Here is a 21,878-nt window from a genome sequence, read left to right as displayed (position 1 = left end):
AAAAAAAAAAAGCTTGCAGTAGCCATTCTAGATGCAGTAACAGGTCTCTCTTTGTCCAGAGCAAAGAAGAATGAAGAAAACCAAAGACACATGGAAGCAATTAGTGTAAGGGACAGCCAATTAGTGCAAACCTCAGCCTATATGACAATGAGACCAGAAGAACTAGATGGTGCCTGGCACTCGGAAATGGTTCAGTGCAGGAGATCCTGGATAGAGTGGGAGAACAATGTAGAACAAAACTCAGAGTCATAAAAAAGACCCTGTTTACTGCTCTGAAGAGCCTGGTGAAACTCCTCAGACTATGGCCCCTAGTTATCCTTCAAGTCTAGAACTGAACACACTCTCATGGATTCTAGCCAAACAACAGACAGGCACATAGGGTGAACATTTACATCAGGTAGATACACTTCTTAGAATGATCAATCGTGGGAGAACAGAAGGGCAGTATTTGTATAGGGAAATAGCTCAGGGGTCAGAACACACAGGAAAGGAGGACACAGGGAAGAGGTAACTAGAGGAAGGAAGTGGGAAGAGAGCTATTATACTGTGGGGAATTGCAGTCAATGTCAAGAAACAAAATGTGTATGAACTGCTATATGGAAAATGAATTTGCTGTGTAAATTTTCACCCAAATCACAATAAAAATTAAAAACTTGTGTGTGCAAATTAAGAGAAACTTTGAAAATGCTCATTTTTTTTGTTCTAAAAATAATAATAAAAGCCCCTAAGAAGCCAAGCAGAAAGTGTTACACCTCCCAAGCAGTTTGGTTCAACTTCGGGGAGAGCAGGTTTGTCAAGACTGCTAGAAATAAAGTTTTCTTATTAGCAGAAAAGCTTTGCAAAGAACCTAAGAGAGAAATAGTGATCTAATCTATAGTCTAGGGACCCTTAAGCTATTTAATGAAGGGCTAAATCAACTTACAGTTCTTCCACCAGACTTCAGAGCTAAGACGATGCAATGCTTTCATTGTTTTTTTCTTCTGAGTCCTACCTTAAGACCCATGCTGCCATTCTCCTTGGTGACTAATCTCTTAGTTCACTGGGCTAGCTCTTCAGAGATCAGGGCACCTGACCTACCCGCTAGAAGCCCTGGTGGCATAGTGCTTAAGGCATTTGACTGCTAACCAGAAGGCTGGCAGTTCAAACCCACCAGCCACTCCTCTGAAGGAAAACTGGGCAATCTACTTCCATAGTGATACTGCCTTGGAAATCCAAGCAGAGTCACTATGAGTCAGATCCGATTTGAAGGCAATGAGTTTGGTTTTGGTTTTGGAACTATCCTCTCATTTTAGCAATGAGGACAAGGAAGCACAGAGAGAAGGTATTTGTCCATGTTTAGAACATATAACCTGGTTCTAGTTCTGGTACCCTAACTACTACGATCTATTAAGATAAGCCTGTATTTCCACTGAAATAGGTTTGTTAACAGAGTGCAACCCTAAGGCCAGGGGAGGTATCTGGGGGAGGAACTCACAATAGCCTTGCTGTTTTTTTCAGTCCGCTCTTTGGCAAGGTTAAAACCACAACTGGGGCAAATCCGCGGCTTGTGCCGGTTGGTGTAGACATAGCTACAAGAGGGATTCTTGCACTTTCCCCGGCCTCTTGATGTAGCCAGGCCCAAGTCCTAAAAAACAAGACCAACATTCAATTTTATAAAAGGTAAGTTATACCTGGGCAGAACCAAGAACCAGGATGTCCAGCCATCAGTAAATTGAGAAGAGAGTAGCAATAGCAAAACCAGATTTAGCCTCTCAAAGATCCTTGAAACAATATCCCATTTCTGCATTTATCCCCTTCAATTTTAATACAGGCTATATAATTTTGGCAAGTCCTTCCCCATCTGTAAAACAAGTGAGTTGACTCTCAAAGTCAGAAATTCAAATATTTTCAGCCAGGCATTGAGCCTGTTGTAACAAGGAGTACCAGAAAATGTGGTGAAATAGATTTTAAGCTCTACCTAAAGACACCCTGAGATTCTTAGAGAACTTAATCCCCAAGCTCTGACATCTATGCTCCTAAAACAAGCCACTGTCCTAATCAGCTCAAGAGGAGGTTCCTGCTGGTTCCTACCAGAGAGTGGCCACAATAAGATATGGGAGGACAGTAAAATTCTGAAAACAAGAGAAATAGAGGGTGAGGGTGTGAAGGGTATTGGGAAGATAATTAGGTCATTAGAGAAGGACACCTGACAGATCTTTAGGATAAGAGCCACATGCTTAGGGATCTGGCCAGAACTAGGTATTAACTCACCAAATTGTGCTGTCTTATTCACTATTGAATCATTAGCACATGGCTGGACACAAAGTAGGTGTTTAATAAATATTTTTTTGAATGAATAATCCTTTTTGAACCTGTATGCCTTTATCAAGTGAGAATTTTTTTTTTTAAGTCTGTCAACATCAAGTATTAGTGGGAATATAGAATACATATTTATCAATTATTGGCATGAGTAGAAATTAGGTAAATCATTTAACAGCACAACTGGATAGCAGCTAGCAGTTAAAGATGTCTACTTTCCAACTCAGCAGTTTCATTTCTAGGTATTGACTCTAGTGAAACTTTTTTTAAAGCAGTAACTCTCCATTCCCTCCCACCCCCCAGGACCTTGGTCACCACTAATCTACGCTTGCCTCTATTCTAGATATTTCGTAAGTGGGATCATATAATATTTGTCCTTTCATGTTTGACTTATTTCACTTAACATGTTTTCAGGGTTTACCATATGGTAGCATGTATCAGAACTTCATTTCTTTTATGGAGAAGTGATATTCCATTTATAGATATAACACAGTTTGTTGATGGACACTTAGAATGTTTCTACCTTTTGGTCGTCAATAATGTTGCTGAGGGTACAAGCATCTGTTTTAAGTCTCTGCTTTCAATTCTTTTGGGTATATAACTAGAAGAGGAATTGCTGAGTCATATGGTAATTCTATGTTTAACTTTTTGAGTAACTACCAAACTGTTTTCCACAATGGCTGTATCATTTTACATCCCCACCAATGGATAAGTGTTCCAATTCTGCCACATCCTTGCCAATACTTGTTTTTGTGTTTAATAACAGCCATCCCAGTAGGTGTAAAGTAATATCTCAATGTAATTTTGATTTGCATCCCCTTAATGACTAATGAGACTGAGCATCTTTTCATGTGCTTAATGGTCATTTGTGTATCTTCCTTAGGAAAAACGTCTGTTCAAGTCTTTTGCCCATTTTTAAATTAGTTTGTCTTTTTGTTATTATCTATTTTTGATATTAAACCCTTCTCTGATACATGGTTTAAAAATCTAGCTGCCCCCCAAATCTGTGCATCTTCCTTAAATCAGTCAGAGAAACAGCCAAAAGACTATCTTAAAGATCAACAGAATTACAAAATGTAAACAGTGAGAGCAGCTCTAATCTCCATCACTGCAGCATTTTACAGATGATGAAACTAAGGACTAGAAAAGAAAGAATGTTCTCGTGGTCATAGGGCACATTAGTGGCAGAACAAGAATCACTTTTGAACTAGGTCTTTCAACTGCCTAATGTTTATTCCATTGTTGCATTCTGCTTATCTTACAAAAGGATGAGCCCAGGGTTACACATTCATTTACTGGTATGTTAATACGTTCTGGTAAAAATAAAAGGGGAGGAAAAAGGGGAAACCCAGGTGGGAAATGCTAGGCTAGACAAAGAAACTAAGATGTTTTACTACAGGACTTCTCAAACCCTTTAAGACACTAGTATTGAATGTGACTGTTTTAGAGAAGAAAGGTACAACATTTCCCAAAGTGACCTGTAGAACACACTTTCTAGGCTGAAAGATTCAAAGACAGGTGAATGTTAAAGCTGGACTGGATTCTCATCTCTAACTACTCAGTAACAATAAATACCCTGATCTCAGCTGGCCTACACTTTGTAGATCTCCCTTGAGAGAAAAACGCTTAGTCCACTCACCCAGTAGCTATCATTTGTATCAGTGATGGGATTTTTAGCATCAATAGTCTATACCTTACCCTGTTCTCACCTCCAACTAACCCTTCCCCTAACGCACCCTCAGCAACAAAATCAAGGTGACCTTTATATTAACCCACCACCTGGCCACATACTTACCAGTGTGACAGTACAGCTATACTTATATGGAGGAAACATATCCGGTTTGACCTCTACAACTTTCACCTGAGATGTCCTGTGGGATGGGCCATTTGGTAGCTGTGAATCAGAAGAAACTATTTAGTGCTTTTGAACCTCATCCAAATTCCTTAGGTTCTGTGTCCTGAAACAGCTTGAGGAAATAATTTCCAGGGTAATTTTAAGAGATATGCTTCAAATGAGACTTTAAGGCTGCTAGCCAGAAGTCACCTAGCCCACCGAAGACTGAGTGTCATTTTCGAGTGCAGAGGTTGCCACGCTCTCCTGTGCAGCCTCTAACACTGTATATTACAAACAATATGAATTAGGTTTACGAATTTTCATCAAGAGATAAAAGCACGTAATAGATATACACACAACTCTATGGTTGAACAATGCTGGCACAGAAAGTCAAAAAAACTATTCTCTAAAATACCAAGGGGTGAAAGGAAGATTATGGTTGTCTTCCCCCTTTCATCACTGTCTGTAAAATTTTCAAATACACATAGATATTAATAATATGATGAAGGGAGCTCTGGTAGCATAGTGGCTAAGTCACTTGACTGCTAACCAGAAGGCTGGCGGTTCAAACCCACCAGCCACTCCTCGGAAGGAAGGTTGGGCAATCCTACTTCCGTAGTGATACTGCCTCGGAAACCCAAGGAGGGGTCGCTATGAGTCGGGGCCGACTCGACGGCACATAACAACAACAACAACATTAATAATATGATGAAAATGAGAGAAAAGATAAGGAATGTATACTAAATTAAAAGTAATTATTTTATAATTCTGAATTTAAGTTGATTTTCAGAATATAAGACTTTATGTAGGCGCTCTGGTAGTGTAGTGCCTAAGGTACCTGACTACTAACCAAAAGGCTAGCGGTTCACACCCACCAGCTACTCCTTGGAAGGAAGGTTGGGCAATCTACTCCGTAGTGATACCGCCTCGGAAACCCAAGGAGGGGTTGCTATGAGTTGGGTCCGACTCGACGGCACATAATAACAACGATAAGACTCTATGTAACCATTATTGGTTTAAGACCTGCAAATAAACTTAACAGCTTTTAACAAATACCCAATAGAACCAATCAAAGAGAAGACTGGGAGTTTATACAAGTGACAAAAGTAGTACACAGAACAGGAACCCAGGGGCAGGAAACCTGAAAACTGCTGAAGCCCAGCCCACTTGATACCTTCCTTTTATACTGTAAGATCACGTACTCAGCGGCTACCACCTCTGGGTTAACAAACAGAACAGCCCTCAAAGTAAAAGTCAGCTGGTATTCTTGTCAGGGAAAATTCAGAATTGTTAAACAAGGAAGTTACCTCACAAGGCACATGTCAACAGAGACAACAGACTGATTTTTCCTACTACAACTAGTCTTTGACAGAGTTTTTAAACTGAGGTGTCAGAACCACTGAAGAGTCATGAAATTAATTTAATGAGCTGAAATCAGCATTTTGCCAGTAGAAATGGAAAACACCAAAATGGATGCATATAATAAGAGAAGAGCTGCATTAAACGTTTAATGTACATACATACGTATATGTATATATGTTCACTGAGCTGTGATGTACAATTATGTCTGTAACTATGGGTCAAGTCATTGTCCAAAAAGTTTGCAAAACACTGATCTAGGAAAATTTGATCATAACTTAAAAGAACATAAAAATAAAAACAACAAAAAAACTAAGAATGAAGGTTCTTGAATACATGGAATTTTGACACACCAGACTGTCAATAATAGTTAATTCTGTGTATCAGGATCATGAGGACTTATTCCTGCTTTACTTGAATTTCAGGAGCTATAGTGGTACAGTAGTTAAAGCATTTGGCTGCTAACCAAAAGGTCAGTGGTTCAAACCCACCAGCTACGCATGGGAAAAAGATGAGACAGTCTGCTTCTGTAAAGATTTACAGCCTTGGAAACCCAATGGGGCATTCCACTGTTCTACAGGATCACTATGAGCTGGAATCAACTAAATGGCAGTAGGTTACCTGAATCATGCATTCCTTTTTTAAAGAAGGTTAAAGAGGTGCCCTGGTGGCACAATGGTTAAGTGCAAAGCTGCTAACAAAAGACCTGGCAATCTGCTCCTGAAAAGATTATAGCCTAGGAAACTCTACGGGACAGGTCTACTCTGTCCTATAGGGTTGCTGTAAATCAGAGGTGACTTGATGGCACACAATAACAAAGAGGTGTGAAAACAAAACGCATTATCTAAGTTGGATCCTATATTTAAGGGAGGAAATGCTATAAAGGACATAATTGGGTAAATTTGACAAAACTAGAATATAAATGATAGAATCAAGTACTATATCTATGTCTCAGTAAAGAATATCCCTATTCTTAGGAAATATACACTGAAGCATTAAGGAGTAAAAGGTCATACAATTTACCCTCAAATTATATATATTTCACACATGTGCTAAGGCATGAAGACACATATACAACATACACACAAACACATGGGAAGCAGGAAGCACAAATGATAAAGCAAAATGGGTTAATATGTTAACAGGCAACTCTGAGTAGAGTAAGTATTCTTTTTTTTCTTGCAAATTTTGGGGTTTTAAATTACTTCTAAATAAAAACTTTGAAAACATGCACTCATTTTACAACAAGAAAAAGAAATTACTTAAAAGTTCAAAGGCAAGTTTCTAAGATGCTGCCTAAAGGAAAAAGCAGGGGAAAAGGGGAACATTCTTTGCAAGTGACAGTGCTGACAAAGCTCAGGGTCCCAAAGGTGGTAGCAATGCAGTAAAGGCCAAATATAGTCTATGGAAAAACACAGAATTATGGGAGCCAGGGAGAAGTTAGTCTGACATGAGATTCAATGGAGGGGTTGCACAATATTGTGAAGATAAAGCAGGACAAGGGTGTGACTTGGGTTGGATGATCAGGGGGTCCATGGTAGGACTACTTCAAGATGCAGCATTTGCCCTGCCTATAACTAGACTGGTTAAATCTGTATGTACTGACCCTCCAGTTAAGACAAAATTTAGATATCATATTGTTATGGTTGAAGGGAGAAAATAAAATCAAATGAAAGATCAAATAAGTTTTATACATTATTTATCTCTTTTGAAAAAAAAAAAAAAAGATAAATCATGCATGGTAAACCACTTCCCAGAGAATTAGGGTCTGCCTTTTGCCTACAGCTTTGATATGTTAACAGGAAGTCCTGTTCTCAGAGCAGCCAGACCCCTGAGACAGCTCCCACTGGGAAATGGTCTTACCTTCACCTCACCAGTGCTGGATGGTTGTTGGATGGGCTGTCCCAGCTGTTTCAACGTGCTCGGCTTCAGACCACAAGTCCTCACTGAGGGGGTCTTATCTGAGAGAACCAAGAGCCAAACTGATTACTTAAGTGTATTCAGAGTCTCTCAGGTCTCTCAATCCTATTCATGGCCCTCTCCCATCACATGATCCTTCTTCCCAGGTCCGTCCCAGTCCTTACCACTCAGGGGAAAGGCCTGCCTGGCTCTTGGCAGTCCCATGCTGCTGCCTCGCCCCACACTGGCTGGGGCTGGAAGAATTGCTCTCATGGGTCTTGCTGCAGCCAGTAAAGAGGGCTTGCCTCGTGCTCTACCTTTAAGCTCTGAGACTCTGGGCCCAGTGGTGAGTAGGTCAACTCTGAAAAAAAAAAAAAAAAGAAGGAAAGTCTCCTGGAAATCCTGGACCATGGAGAGGAAAGGCTAAGTGCAATCTCCACATAGCACTTCATGAAAGGATGATATAGTGGTTAAATGGCCAAGCTTTGGCGTTAGATCAAGTAATTTCTAACTTGGACAAACTGTGTTATCTTGGATAAGTAATTTTACTCTTTACATATGAGAAACCTTTAGTTTCTCATATGTAAAACAAGACAGTAATAACCTATACTTCATGGAGTCATTATGAAGAAAATGAAAGTGCGAAACAGTACCTACAATGTGTAATACTAACAGCTACTGTTATATTTATAACATTTAATTTGTCTCTAATTAGAGGAATTACTGAGAGTTATCAGTCTCCCAAATGAGGGTATCTTTAAGATACCCTCTATTTTTAAGATAGAGGACAAACTATAGTTTCTTCACCTTCATAGCAGAGGGCCTACACCATAGAAAGCCTCAAAAAGCATAAGTGACTAACTTAACCAAACAAAAAGGTCTAAAGTCCACAGCTTCATTCATTAGGGATACAGAACCAACTCTAAACTATAACGCTAAGAAAAATTAGGGAAAAAAAAAAAAACCAAGATGTAAAAAAGTATGTATGTCACGCTATCATTTATGTAAGAAAGTGGGGAAAAATACACACACAAGCATACACACACACACACACATACGTGAGTGTGTGTATCTGCTTGTCTTATGCTTAAAAATATCTCCAGAAACATAGAAAGTTGAGATTATCAGCTCTGGAAAATGAAAATGGATGACTGAACCATGGGAATATATTACTTATTCAACAATAAATACAAATTTAAAAACATAAAAATAATATAAACCATTTGGGCCCAAATGTTTTGGGTTGGATAATTTTTTGTTGACGGTCCAGTGCACTGTAGGATGTTTAGCAGTATCTGCTTCCATCCACTAGATGCCAGTAGCACCTTCTCCTCTAGTTATGATAACTGAAAATGTCCCCAAACATTGCCCAAAGTCCCCTGTGGCAAACTGTTCTCAGTTGAGAACTAATGATAAAAGCCAGTAAGCGCTTTGAGTTACAAAAACACAACTGCTCTGGAGGGAAAGAGAGAATAAGATACCCACACTTAATGACCTCCTCTTATTTGCAAGGCTCTGGGCTGTGTACTTTACACACAATCTTTCTCAATCAGCCTGTGAGGAGATTTTTTAATCAACTCAAGATTTTTCAGAGGAGAAAATGGAAATCAAGAGGCATGGAGTGACTATGTTCAAGGTCACACAGAAGCCAGAGAAAGAGTCACAGTTACTCAGGAACTGAGTTCTTTGACCACCAGGCCAAGAAACTTTCTTATTAACTTTTATTAATAAGGCTTCTCTTTCCAAATCTGGTATCCAGGATTTGTAACTCATGGTTTGTAACACTGACCATAGCCTGTACCAGCAAGGAGATTTGCAATAAAAGATGTACAAGGATCTGACAGTAGGTCATGGCTAGCAGAATGTAAGAGGAAAGGCAAATCATTACATGACTCTAAGCCTTAACTTCTGTATCTTGACCCTAAGAACAGCTGGGCTCTGCTCAGGAATGCTGAAAGAACACATGGTAAAACAAACATGGGGTATTTCTAAAACTGCTATTCTAAATACAGTCAATTAATATATAAGCACATTAGCTCACCCTGTAAGTTTTTTAGAAGAAGGGAGTAAACTGGAGGTGCTGGTCCCCTCAGCTGGCGGAGGTATGTCTGATCCAGGACTTTCATTCTCAGCTGTCCCCACGGTGACCTCAGGCTGCACACTACTCTTGACAACCGGTGTCTTAGTGACTGCTGTACCACGATTCCTGGGAGCTTCCTTGACCAAAACATGGGCATCTGAGATGATCACTTCCTCCCATTCATTCTCTTCAACTGCTTCTCTTAAAGGAGCTACACTTAGGAGCTGGCTTACAGCTTCTGAGTTCTCCAGTGTCAGTTTGGAGGCATTCTCCTTAGGGGAAGTCTGTTCGGAAGCAACAAGCTGTTGATTTCTTTTAACCACAGGACCTTTGGAGGAGACACCAGAAGCCAACTCCACTTTGACTCTGGCTGGCTTCTCCTAGAAAAAATAAGAATATCTATATGCATATAGCATTTTACAGTTGGTAATACATTCACAAATATGCACTCATTTTAACAACAATGTATGAGCAACAGATAAGGAAACTGAGGCCCTGAGAAAGGAAGATGCTAACTTAAGGTCCCAAATACTAAAACTAGCTTGAGTCCAAGTCTTCTGACTCTAGGTCCCTTTCACTTACAGTATTAAACACCTGGGTAAGGACAAAGCTCTTTCTCTTCCCTAACAAATTTCTTATTGATATGTCTTATTAGGTTTCATCAACAAATGTTGGCATTTTTTAGTCCGAACTTTAATTGTTCAAAGCTCACTTCCCTCTATCAAGAAAAAAGTTGACGTATTGCCATATGGGCCTAAAAGTCTTAAGTTATTTACCTGGGTGCTCCCTTTACAAGATTCATTTAGTCCCAGTCTCAGAGGAATAGACTCAAAGCTTCCAACTCCCTTGAGAAAAACCCTGTCTTGTGTCCCAGATTCCTTCAGGGGGAAAGGAACACATAAGCCACAAATTTCTCTGTGGGTCAAATTAACTCATTCATATTAATCACAAGCTAGAAAACACTGAAACTCACTATAAATAGTAACTGCTACCTCAGGCAGACCTACTTTCAAAAATTCCTTGGTGCCATAGCTTTCACCCAATCAGCACTGCTGTGGAAATGACAGTATTGTTTATTATTTACACACATACATACATACACACACACTTAAAAAAAATTTATTTAAAGTAGCGATGGTCTCTGGAATAGGTCTCAGAAAGATTTTTTTCTTCGATGTATATAGTGAAAGGCACTGTAAACTAGGAGACAGAAAGCATAAAAGCTAGGTTCTATCTAGCAACTTTGCTTACTGAAAGTGAGGATGACTTAAGGCACCTACTGATGAAGGTTGAAGAATACAGTCTGCAGTATGGATTACATCTCAACATAAAACAAAAATCCTCACAACTGGACCAATGAGCAGCATCACAATCAATGGAGAGAAGATTGAGGTTGTCAAGGAATTCACATTGCTTGGTTCTACAATCGATGCCAACGGAAGCAGCAGTCAGGACATTAGACGTCGTTTAGCATTGGGAAAGTCAACTGCGAAGGAACTGTTTCAAGTGCTGAGGAGCAAGGATATCTCCTTGAGGACTAAGGTGTGCCTGACACAAGCCATGATATTTCCAATCGCCTGGTATGCATGTGAGAGCTGGACAATGAATAGGGAAGACCGAAGAAGAGTTGATGCTTTTGAGTTGTGGTGCTGGTGAAGAATGCTGAAAGTACCGTGGACTGCTAAAAGAACTAACAGATCTGTCCTGGAGGAAGTGCAGCCAGAATGCTCCTTGGAAGCAAGAATGGCCAGACTTCGTCTCACCTATTTTGGTCATGTTGTAAGAAGGGACCATTCCCTGGAGAAGGATGTCATGCTTGGTAGGGTGGAGGGTCGACGAAAGAGGGGGAGGCCTTCAACGAGATGGATTGATACAGTGGCTGCGATGATGGGCTCGAGTATAGCAGGGATTGTGGGGCTGGTGCGGGATCGGGCAGTGTTTCGTTCTGCTGTGCATGGGGTCGCTATGAGTCGGAAACGACTCGACGGCACTTAACAACAACAACAACAATCTAGGCTCAGCTCTATCCCCAGTTCTGTGACCCTTTCCCCATTACAAAGAGAGGTGTAGGCTCTCAGTGCTTGTCAGAAGCACTAGTGTATTTTGAGTGGCCAAAATCTTCACTCTGTAGGACTTCTCTGAACAATAGGGAAAGTCTGGCATCTGTGGCCAAGGTTACTAAGTGTCAATAGTATCTCCCTGTTACTGATGATCAAAAACTCCTATATCCCAAAGCCCCCCTGGGCAGCGTACTGTTCTTAGTTAAAACTCAATGACAGATAACCTTTAAGAGATTGCCAGTACAGCATCCTCAGATTCTAACACACAACAGCTTATGAGGACATGGCTAAATAGCCAGAAAAATTCCAAGCAAACTGCACAGAACTTATTTATTGCAAGAGAGAGAAAAGTCAGCAGAAAAACAGAAGATGAACTAAACTAACCCCTGAAATGTGATCTTTCAGCAAAATGCTGCCTTGTAAGTAGGGTATTTTAGATAAAATCATTTGCAGGAACACTGGATAATTTAAGCAATCAAAGAGAAAACTCTACCTGGTGATCTCACATTTTTTTAACTCAGCCTAACCTTTTTAGATGTTACTTTGTTTCAAGATGGAAGGCAAATACTACACCAAGCTCTGCTTGTTCAGAGAGACTTCAATCAATATCTGTCATCAGAGAACCCATAAGAGCAAAGCTTTGAGCTAAAGAGCTTACATGCCACCCTTTGTTCCATCCAACTCATTGGGAACTGTGCTACACGTTTCTTGGGCTAATTTTAGCCAGTATGAACTCCAGAACAATACAAGAAAAGGTGAGTCACTTCCTGACTGGCATGAACACATTTGGAGTTTTTAGAAACTATTTATACTTGCTGCTTCAAAAATCAGAATTCAAGAAATCTTAAGACTCTTTAAATAGCACAGAAATGCCTGAGAAGTATGATTTAGTAGAAAAGGTACTGGCACAGTATGAACTCAGCAAGTCACTTCTCTCAAATCTGTTTTTCCTTAGCTGGAAACTTCAAGAATTGAACTAGATGAGAATCAAGGTAACTAATTTTATCTCTAAAATTCTAAGTGCATTGATGCCAAAATGTTTCCTTGTTTTCCTCACACTCATTTATTGTGTTCTTACGAGATTAAGAAATTGCATTATGTACACGGTTAATTCTTGCAAAAGCCTGTAACAAATATAAAACTCTCACTATGTCAGTGATGATAGGGAGCAAATAGTTAAGGGGGGGGGAAATCATCCCATAAGCTCAGAAAGAGAACCATGACTCAAGAGTCATTTCAACAGGGGGATCGGAGTCGGGGGACATTAGATGAAAAAGAAAAAAACCAAAGGAAAAACAACCTGAAGGCAAGAATGCACAGGGAAAAAGTAACTACAGGAAGTGGAAGAGAGCTGTTACACTGTGGGGATTGCAGTCAATGTCATGAAACAAAATGTATATGAACTGCTGTATAGAAAATGAATTTTCTCTGTAAACTTTCACCAAAATCACAATAAAAATTTTAAAAAGAAAATACAACCTTAAGGAAAGACAAGCCCAGAATGATACTTACTTATGCAAAAACCAGTAAGGTCACATGACAGACCTGCTGTGCACTGGTGAAGAGGGCACCTAAGAAGCATTCCAACCACTACCCAATTCAATGTCTGAAGTACATTTTTTGGAGAATTAAGGTGGAAATAAACTGAATGGCTTCACAGTGGTACACCAGACACCAGAGAAGGTGGGCACAAGAAACTCAAAAAAACTCCCCTAGGAGACATTAGCACTAGGTCCTTCCTAACCCGTAAAACAGTAACACTAATGTTATTAATAGCAACAGTAGAGATAATAATTATACTGCTGTCAATAATGATGATAGCAGCAAACTTTTACTGAAGATTTAATTCATACCAAGAATCGTGCCATCTATATTACATGGATTATCTCATTTGACCCCTCCAACAACTCTAATGATGTAGGTGTTATTATTACCTTCCAGTTGCAAGTGACAGGAAACCAAACCAAGGAATGGAGATGTAAAATGACTTGCTCAAGGTTACACAGCTAAGGCTTGGAAAGCAGAGATTTGAACTGAAGAAGCTGATTCCAGAACTGTATTCTTTAACACTTCTTTTTTGTTTTTGCTTGTTGTTGTCTTATACCTTTAAGTTGATTCCAACTCACAGCGACCCCAAGTGTTACAGAGTGAAACTGCTCCATGGGGTTTTCCTGGTTATAACCTTTATAGTAGCAGATTTCCAGGCTTCTTCTTCCATGGTACCACTGGGTGGGTTCGAACCACCAACCTTGACGTTAGTAGTTGAGCATAAACTATTTGCACCATCAAGAACCCTCAGAATCATGCTCTTATTATTCTATTCTACTACCCACTGAACTCCAACACTATCAAGAAGGCAAAAGTCACTGCCCTAGTATTTCTCAGAGATGTTTTGTGAAAATTGCCCCAAAGAAACTTATAAGTATGCTGCTACACAAATTTTCTCTACACAAAAAAGTTTAGAACATGCTCAGTTAAACCACTGATCCCTTGCCAAAGCTAGTTCACAAAAACAATGTCCTCTCCTTCCTTTTCTACCAATCCAGATTCCACTGATCCTTTAAGACCCATCTCCTCAACTTTCAGTAAGATAGAGGAATAGGCAGACAAGCGACACAGACCCCTTTCAACAAAGAAAACAAAAACCAATCGACAGATACACAGAAGATAATCTTGGAGCCCTGAGCTTTGAAAAGAACTATACAGAAGTGGATTAGACACCAACCAGTAGAAAAACCTGAATGAAAACAGTGAGTACAGAGACAGTTGGAGCTGTGGACTGTCAGCTACTCTGACAGGACCAACAGCCTGAATATTTCCAAATGGTGTTGGGACCTGAAAATTGACCTAAAGATCACCCCCGGTCACCAGGGGCTGCAGGGACGACTGCGCTGGTGGCCTATCACTAGGAAGCGAAACAGCAAGGAGGGAGACAACCTGAGCTGCTGACTTTCTGCTGTCCAGAGGACGCAGCCATTTTGATTGTTTACACGAGGCAGCCATTTTGGATTTTAAAGTGACAGCATTCTCATTCAGATTCCAGGGACCTAAGAATAGGCTCTGTTTGCCCAGTTCGGCAGGGACATACGAGAGGCTGACAACAGGAAAGGAGACAGGTGGTGAGTGTATAAGTGCTGTCAACTAGTGAATAGAGGAGCACAGCACAGTATCCTGCTTGCATAGATAACATACAAACAAAGCAAAGAAAACGAAAATCGTGGGCATGTCACTCCAACATACAATCACCAATTAAATAGAAACACAAAAACGACACAATGCCTCAGAGACAACAGGGCATCACAGTCCACACAAAGAAACAAGATAAAGCAGGAGAAACAAGGGACCAGGATACAGACCCAAAACACATCCCTGAGGAAGAGGAAGCACTGGAACTCCCTGATAAGGAATTCAAAAGAATTATAATTAGGTATCTTCAAAGGACTGAGAGACAGATCAAGGAAAACACAGACAAAACCCTAGAAGAATTTTGGAAGAAATTACAAGAACAAAATGACAAAATAAATGAAAAATTAGAAATGATTAAAAATCTACAGATAGAAATCCAGAAGATTAATACTAAATTGTCAGAAATAGATAACACATTGAAAGGGCAAAGGAGTAGAACTGACGCAATGGAAGATAGAATTAATGAGATTGAAGACAAATACCTGAATACTTCTTTGGAAAGGGATCAATCAGAAAAAAGATCAAAACAAAATGAAGAAAGCCTAAGATTCATGTGGGATACCATCAAAAGGAATAACCTATGTGTCACTGGAATTCCAGAACAGGAAGAGAAAAATAAAATCACAGAGAAAATTGTCCAAGATTCGTTGGAAGAGAGCTTCCCTGATATGATGAAAGATGAGAATATATCCATTCAGGAAGTCCAATGAACCCCAAACAGGATAGACCCCCAAAAGAAAATCACCAAAACACATCATCATCAAACTTACCAAAACCAAAGATAAAGAAAGACTCATGAGAGCAGCACGGGAAAAACTAAAAGTTACCTACAAGGGGCAACCAATATGACTAAGGTCGGATTTCTCGGCAGAAACCATGTAGGCAAGAAGACAGTGGGATAGTATATATAAAACCCTGAAAGAGAAAAATTTCCAACCAAGAATTATGTACCCAGCAAAATGGTCCCTCAAATACGGTGGTGAAATTAGGACATTTCCAGATAAGCAAAAATTAAGGGAATATGTTAAAACCAGACCAACCTTACAAGAGATGCTAAAGGAAATCCTTTGGACAGAGAAGCAACAACAACTGACCATTAACACACATGATAACATAACCCAGCTATAGAAGTATCCAAAGTAAACAAGCCTACAAGATTGTAAACAGGGAACTAGAGTCATCAATTGACAAATGAGGACAACTACAAACCAAAAAGAGGGAAAAAACTGTGTTGTTACAGAACTTCTAGATGGTAGGGATGTCAAGACAACTACAAGATAGAACGGACTGGTCTAAACTTGGGAAGAAAACTATAAATCACAGGGTAACTTCAAAGAAAAATGATTAACTTAAACATCAAAATAAAAAAGAGGAGCAGCACAAATATTTAGCAAATAGTAAAACAATAGCAACGAAGGAAGTGATAACATGATTCATAAACAAAATGAGATCAGCATAGAAAATTGTATGGAACAAAGAAATCAACAGCACGAAAAAGCACATAACAAAAATGACAGCAACAAATTCAGATTGGCCAATAATTACCTATCTGGCAAGGGACTTATCTCTAAGATTCATAGAAAACTCCGATGTGTCAACACCAAAGGAATTAACAATCCAACTGAAAAACAGGCAGAAGACATGAATAAACACTTGACCAAGGAGGACATTAAGGTGACCAGCTAATACATGAAGAGATGCTCACAATCACTGGCCATCAGAGAGATGGAAATCAAAATGAGATATCATCTCACCCCAGACAGAAAATAACAAATGCTGGCAGGGATGTGGAGACTAGGACTCTCATACACTGCTGGTGTGACTGTGAAGTGATACAACCATTGTGGAAAGCAATATGAAGATTCCTTAGAAAGGTGGAATTGGAGATACCATTTGACCCAGCAATCCCATTAGTAGGTATATATCCTAGAGAGATGAGAGCCAGGACAGGAACAGATATATGCACACCTCATGTTCATTGCAGCACTATTTACAATAGCAAAAAGATGGAAACAACCTATGTGTCTATCAATGGAAGAGTGGATGACCAAACTATGGTACGTACACACAATGCAATGCTATGCAGCACTAAAGAATAATGTAGAGTCTGCAAAACACGGCATAGTAGGGTTGAACTTGGAGGATATTATGCTGAGTGAAATAAGTCAATCACAGGACAAATATAGTATTAGTTTATTGTTATGGAGGTTCAAGGAAAGGTTTATATATGGAGGGAAACTTTGTTGATTCCCAAGGGTGGGAGAAGAGGGGAGGGAACACTGCAAAAAAAAAAAAAGCATCGACCCATGTCACTTTAGTTGTGTATTTCACAGTACATAAATTATATTTCAATAAAACGCATTAAAAAAAAAAAGACCCATCTCCTCTATAAAACCTTTGCTGACCATTCCAGTCCTTATAAGCATCTCTCCTCTCTGAACTATTTTAGAATTTACTGCCTATTCCACTCATTTTGACTGGAAGTAATTTATAGTCTCATATAAAAAAAGTGTATGTATTCTATCCAGTCAGTGCCATGCATATAATAGGTGACAAAAACCTGCACTGACCTGAACTTCACAGAGCACAGCTGTGATGCTCATTTATTTATTGTGCATCTCCAATGGGCAAGGGCTATGGAGGATGTAAAGGTAATTAAGGAGCTCACAATGTGACATAAACAGAAACCACTGCTAGACAGTGATGACTGCTAAATAAAGGCACAAGCATTAGATATATAGATACAGGGAAAGTAATTCATTCTGTCATGAGACAATCTAGGAATGTGTCATGGAAGAAGTGATATTTCCAATAAGCCATGGTTATGCTGTCACTTTAGACATAAAAGGGAACAACTATATAGTTTGGCTATAGGAAAGAGAGACAGAGTAAGTTATAAATTTGGAAAGTTAGATTACAGAAAGCCTTAAGGATCAGATCAAGATCTTTCACTAAGGATTGAGAAGATGCTAGCTATACACCTGAATGATAACTAAGTACTGTGGAAGACAGACTGCTAAAATTTAATACTAACAGGAAATGAATAAATTAAAATGGTATAGTCATTAATGGGAAATTATGAAAGAATTAAAATGTTCTTGAAGCATACCAAATGGCACGATTCGTTAAATGGCGGGGGGGAGAAAAGCAAGACATAGACCTTGTATATAACATAAAACAGACTGGAAGAAACTACAGGCAGTCTCTAACTTATGACATATTCAAATTATAACAAACTCCACTTACGACCATCTTTACTTATTTATTTTTCTGGTATATCTTACCATTAGTAACAGGTACTACATACAATGTTGCAGCACAAAATTTGCTGATATTATCATTCTCAGATGTTTATTCAGAGATGTTCAATTTCATGATTTACTGCCATATAGTGGGCTATGGCCTAATCTATAATGAAGTACTGCATATGTGACAGCCTTCACAACTCCAACTTCATGGTCAGGACACCAACTTCACTATAGATCAGGCCTACAGCATGATCTCATACAACATTTCATATCATAAGAATTCACTGTTAATTTTCACCTGAGCTGTGCAAGTTTCTTTAACTGTAACATCTGCACTCCTTAGACCCCCAACAATACGTCTAGCAGAGAAGACATGCCACTGAAAGTTCTAACCCTATAAAGGTGATGAAGGCTCTAGACATGAATATAAAGACGAAGATCACTAAGTCCTATAATACTGCAAAGTCAATGAAATAGCACATGAGAAAGGCTGTATCACTCTGCCACTTCAACAAATATTAAAGATGAGAACAGAATTCTGGAAGTAGTTAAAGGAACAACCAGCATTAAATCAACAATTTTAACAAAGAAGAGGCAAGGGCCAATCTACAAGATGCCCAACTTGTTGAGGATTTGGATAGAAGATCAAATCCAAAAGAAGATTCCTATGAATTTACTGACAATTCAAACAAAATCACATAGCGTTTTTGAAAACCTCAAGGAACAGCAAGAAGACTACTACGAGTGCTTCAATGCCAGCAATGGCTGGTTTTATCACTTCAAATGCAGGTTTGGCTTACATACAACATGCATGTAACCAGAGAAGCAGAAAGTTTCAATGTTGAAGCTGCCAAAAACTTCTTCAAGGATAAGCTGGACAAGATGGAAGAGGAAGGAGGAAAGCTGTCAAAAAAAATTAGAGTGAAAGGATTAGCTGGAATTTTTTCTCAACTATATTAGGAGCTTCAGTTGCTTGAAAACATGGCCCTAAATCCTGACTGCTTTGCTAAAGCTGACAAGCAGATTCAGGAAGTGGTAAGATGTTACCATGAAATACACAAAAGAAAAAAACAAAAGGATCATATGGACAACTCTCACTAGTTTTCTGACTAGAAACACGATCCCCATTCCCAGAGACCATCCAGATGGTCAAGTATCTTCCACAAGTTAATTACTCCAACTGACAAAATATCAGTATTTTCCAACTTTTCTTCATCACTAGAGTAAATTTTTACTGTGTATGTATGTGTAAAACATATCTGTAAGTTTATATGTAACGTTTCCAACACCAAAACATAAAGATCAGATTTATTAAAATACTAATAATAAAAGGTAATAATAATGAAAATTGAAAAAAATGCGGTATTTGACCTACATCAAAACCAACTTACTACGGAGTCATGAGAATGGAACTCTATTGTTAAGTCAGGGACTACTTATGCACCAAAATATTAATACCATATTTTCATGCAAATAACACATATTACACAGTTTTCTCCAACTGTATAACCTCCCCACGCATTAGTTTCCTATGTACATCATATGCACGTGCAAGTTATTTCCATGTGTGCAATATATGTGAGAACACAGTCATGCTTTTTCTTCGGATGTCTAAGATTATGGATGACATTTTTCTTTTCTTTCCTTTTTTGAAATCAAATAATCTACAATGAAAAAAGACTGACTTACATACTCAGAAAAGCAAAAATAAATGTTAATATTTTTAAAGTCATTTGTTCTTAAGAACATGCAGTGTAGTAAATTACATAGTGTGGCTTTTCTAGCCAGAAGTCTTTGTACACTCCATGGAAGAATTCGCCATGAGCAACTGAGTAGCTGCTGATTGTTAAAGTTATCCACCTGGGATATTTCTGTTGGGCGCAGCACCAAGTAATTTTCTGGGAAATTCTCTCTCAGGTGTATAGAATTCTGATGTTTGGCCACTCTGCCAGGTTCAAAAGGAGCCCTCCTGGAGACAGAAGGAATCTCTCACTGCTGGGAGACACAAGGGACATGCGCTGCTGGGAGAGACTGAGTGTGTTCCTGAACTTGAACTGTAGCTTGTTGCTTCCCTAATAAACCCCATAATCTGTGAGTTCTACATGGCCACTACAGCAAATTATTGAACCCAGCAGAAAGGTGGTGGGTGCTGCAGGAGGAACAGTTGGTATCAGGGCTGGTGAAAGGGCTGGAGGGAGGGGGCATGTCTGGCCTCGCAGGGATAGGCCTTGGGCTACTGATGGTGATTCTGTATTTCTCTTGTGGGGTTAGAGGTCAGAAGATGCGGTCTTCCTGCCCCTTTAGCAGAGCAAAAGGAAACATACTTTGTGTGGTTTCCAAGGCAGCAATGGGCAATGGATCTTACCTTTGGAATCCACTTCCCTCCGAGGAAGTTACCGCATGTAGGGCACTTAGGTGGTTTGTGCCTGGTGACATATGTAAAGGAGCAACCTGGGCTGGTGCATGTCCCATGGCCCCTGCGGGTATATGTAGTTGTCTGTAAAGGAAAGAGCAGGTCAGAATCAACACTATAGTCCAACCTCTCTTAGACCTTGATGGTTATTGTAACCACAATAATGCCAGGAGGACACCCAGCTTATAGAGCACAGCCAACTCAGTACAAAAAGCCATAGTTGGAAAAGTCCTAAGATACAACTAGATTATCTTTTAGAAATGGAAAAAATGAATTCAAATGGGAGAAGAGAGCTAACCAAGGTTATATAGTTAAGTTAGGTTCCAGAAAAGTAATAATAGTAACAGTTGCTATTCGAATTGAGATGAGATACTACACACAGTGCTAAATACTTTGCCAACAGATCATTTAATGCTCTCAGTAATGTTATGAAGAAGATATTATTTACTTTAAATCAAACAACGACTTAAGACAGAGTAAGACTTAGAACCCAGAGTTCTCTGATTCTTGGTCCAACATTGCCTCCATGCACCCACCTGTACCTTCTAGCCCTGAATAGTTCAAAGAATTCATTTCTTCTTCATTCCCATTAGCTAGAAATACGAGAACCTTGGCATAGTGCCTAAGGCATTTGACTGCTAACCAGAAGGCTGGTGGTTCAAAGCCGCCAGGCACTTTTCGGAAGGACAATTGGGCAAATCTACTTTTGTAGAAATACCACCTGGGAAACCCAAGGAGAGGTCGCTATGTGTGGGAAAAATGACTCCATGGCAGTGAGTTTGTTTTTGTTTGTTTAGAACCCAGGTTTCAGAGTTATAAAAATAGACCCACAGTCACAGTAAAAATGGTATAAACCAAGTCTTCTGACACTCAATAGAATTATTTGCATACAAACAATATACTCAGCTACCAGCTCTCACCATCTCCACTAATATCCTTTTGAGCAGAATGTACTACAATGGGTTATCACATTCAGCTACAAACAGAAACTACTCACTCATTAGCCATGTTCCATTTCTAGATTAATGCTAGGAAAAAAAAAAATTTCCCTGCCAAATTTGTTCTGTCATTTGTGAATGTTTCCTCACCTATTAATTCCAGGTTTCCTAGCCTGGCCAAAAAACAAAATCCTCCCTAGGTCAGCCACAGGGACCCAGGTGGGGGGGATACGAGAGGTCTCCAACAGCAGGACAAACTTGTCTGTCAGTTTGTCCTACCGTGGTGACATGCAGACGTTGAGTTTTGAGACTGAGCCTCTGGTGTTTAAAACCCAGCGAGATGCCCCTGGTGCATAGTTAACAGCCCAGTTTATAGACTGACACAGACTAGGAAGAAGGAAGAGGCCATCCACTTCTGAAAGAATTGGCCAGGGAAAACCTTACGAATAGCAAAGAAACACTGTTTGGTACATTACCGCGCAACTTTAGGAATAGTCCGTTTAGGCTAAAAGGCTCGCAAAATAGGCTGGGAAAGAGCTGCAACATCTGAGTAAACCCAGCCT

The 21,878-nt window shown here is 39.5% G+C and overlaps 1 protein-coding gene across 1 annotated transcript in view; it reads right to left on the bottom strand.

Moving 5' to 3' along the window:
* The window catches only part of HMGXB3 (HMG-box containing 3), a 67,031-nt gene that overhangs the window by 24,464 nt on the left and 20,689 nt on the right, over positions 1 to 21,878 (bottom strand). The window contains exons 7-12 of the mRNA XM_007943605.1: positions 20,330 to 20,461; positions 9,432 to 9,850; positions 7,576 to 7,751; positions 7,355 to 7,452; positions 4,094 to 4,192; positions 1,475 to 1,624 (exon numbers count right to left, since the gene is read on the bottom strand). Coding sequence (XP_007941796.1) covers positions 1,475 to 1,624; positions 4,094 to 4,192; positions 7,355 to 7,452; positions 7,576 to 7,751; positions 9,432 to 9,850; positions 20,330 to 20,461 — 1,074 coding nt within the window. The remainder of the gene's footprint in view (positions 1 to 1,474; positions 1,625 to 4,093; positions 4,193 to 7,354; positions 7,453 to 7,575; positions 7,752 to 9,431; positions 9,851 to 20,329; positions 20,462 to 21,878) is intronic.

Source organism: Orycteropus afer, unplaced genomic scaffold, assembly GCF_000298275.1.
Source record: "Orycteropus afer afer isolate SDZICR_OR568_19922 unplaced genomic scaffold, OryAfe1.0 scaffold00110, whole genome shotgun sequence".
Taxonomy (NCBI): domain Eukaryota; kingdom Metazoa; phylum Chordata; class Mammalia; order Tubulidentata; family Orycteropodidae; genus Orycteropus; species Orycteropus afer.
This window is presented reverse-complemented; position numbering and strand designations above follow the sequence as displayed.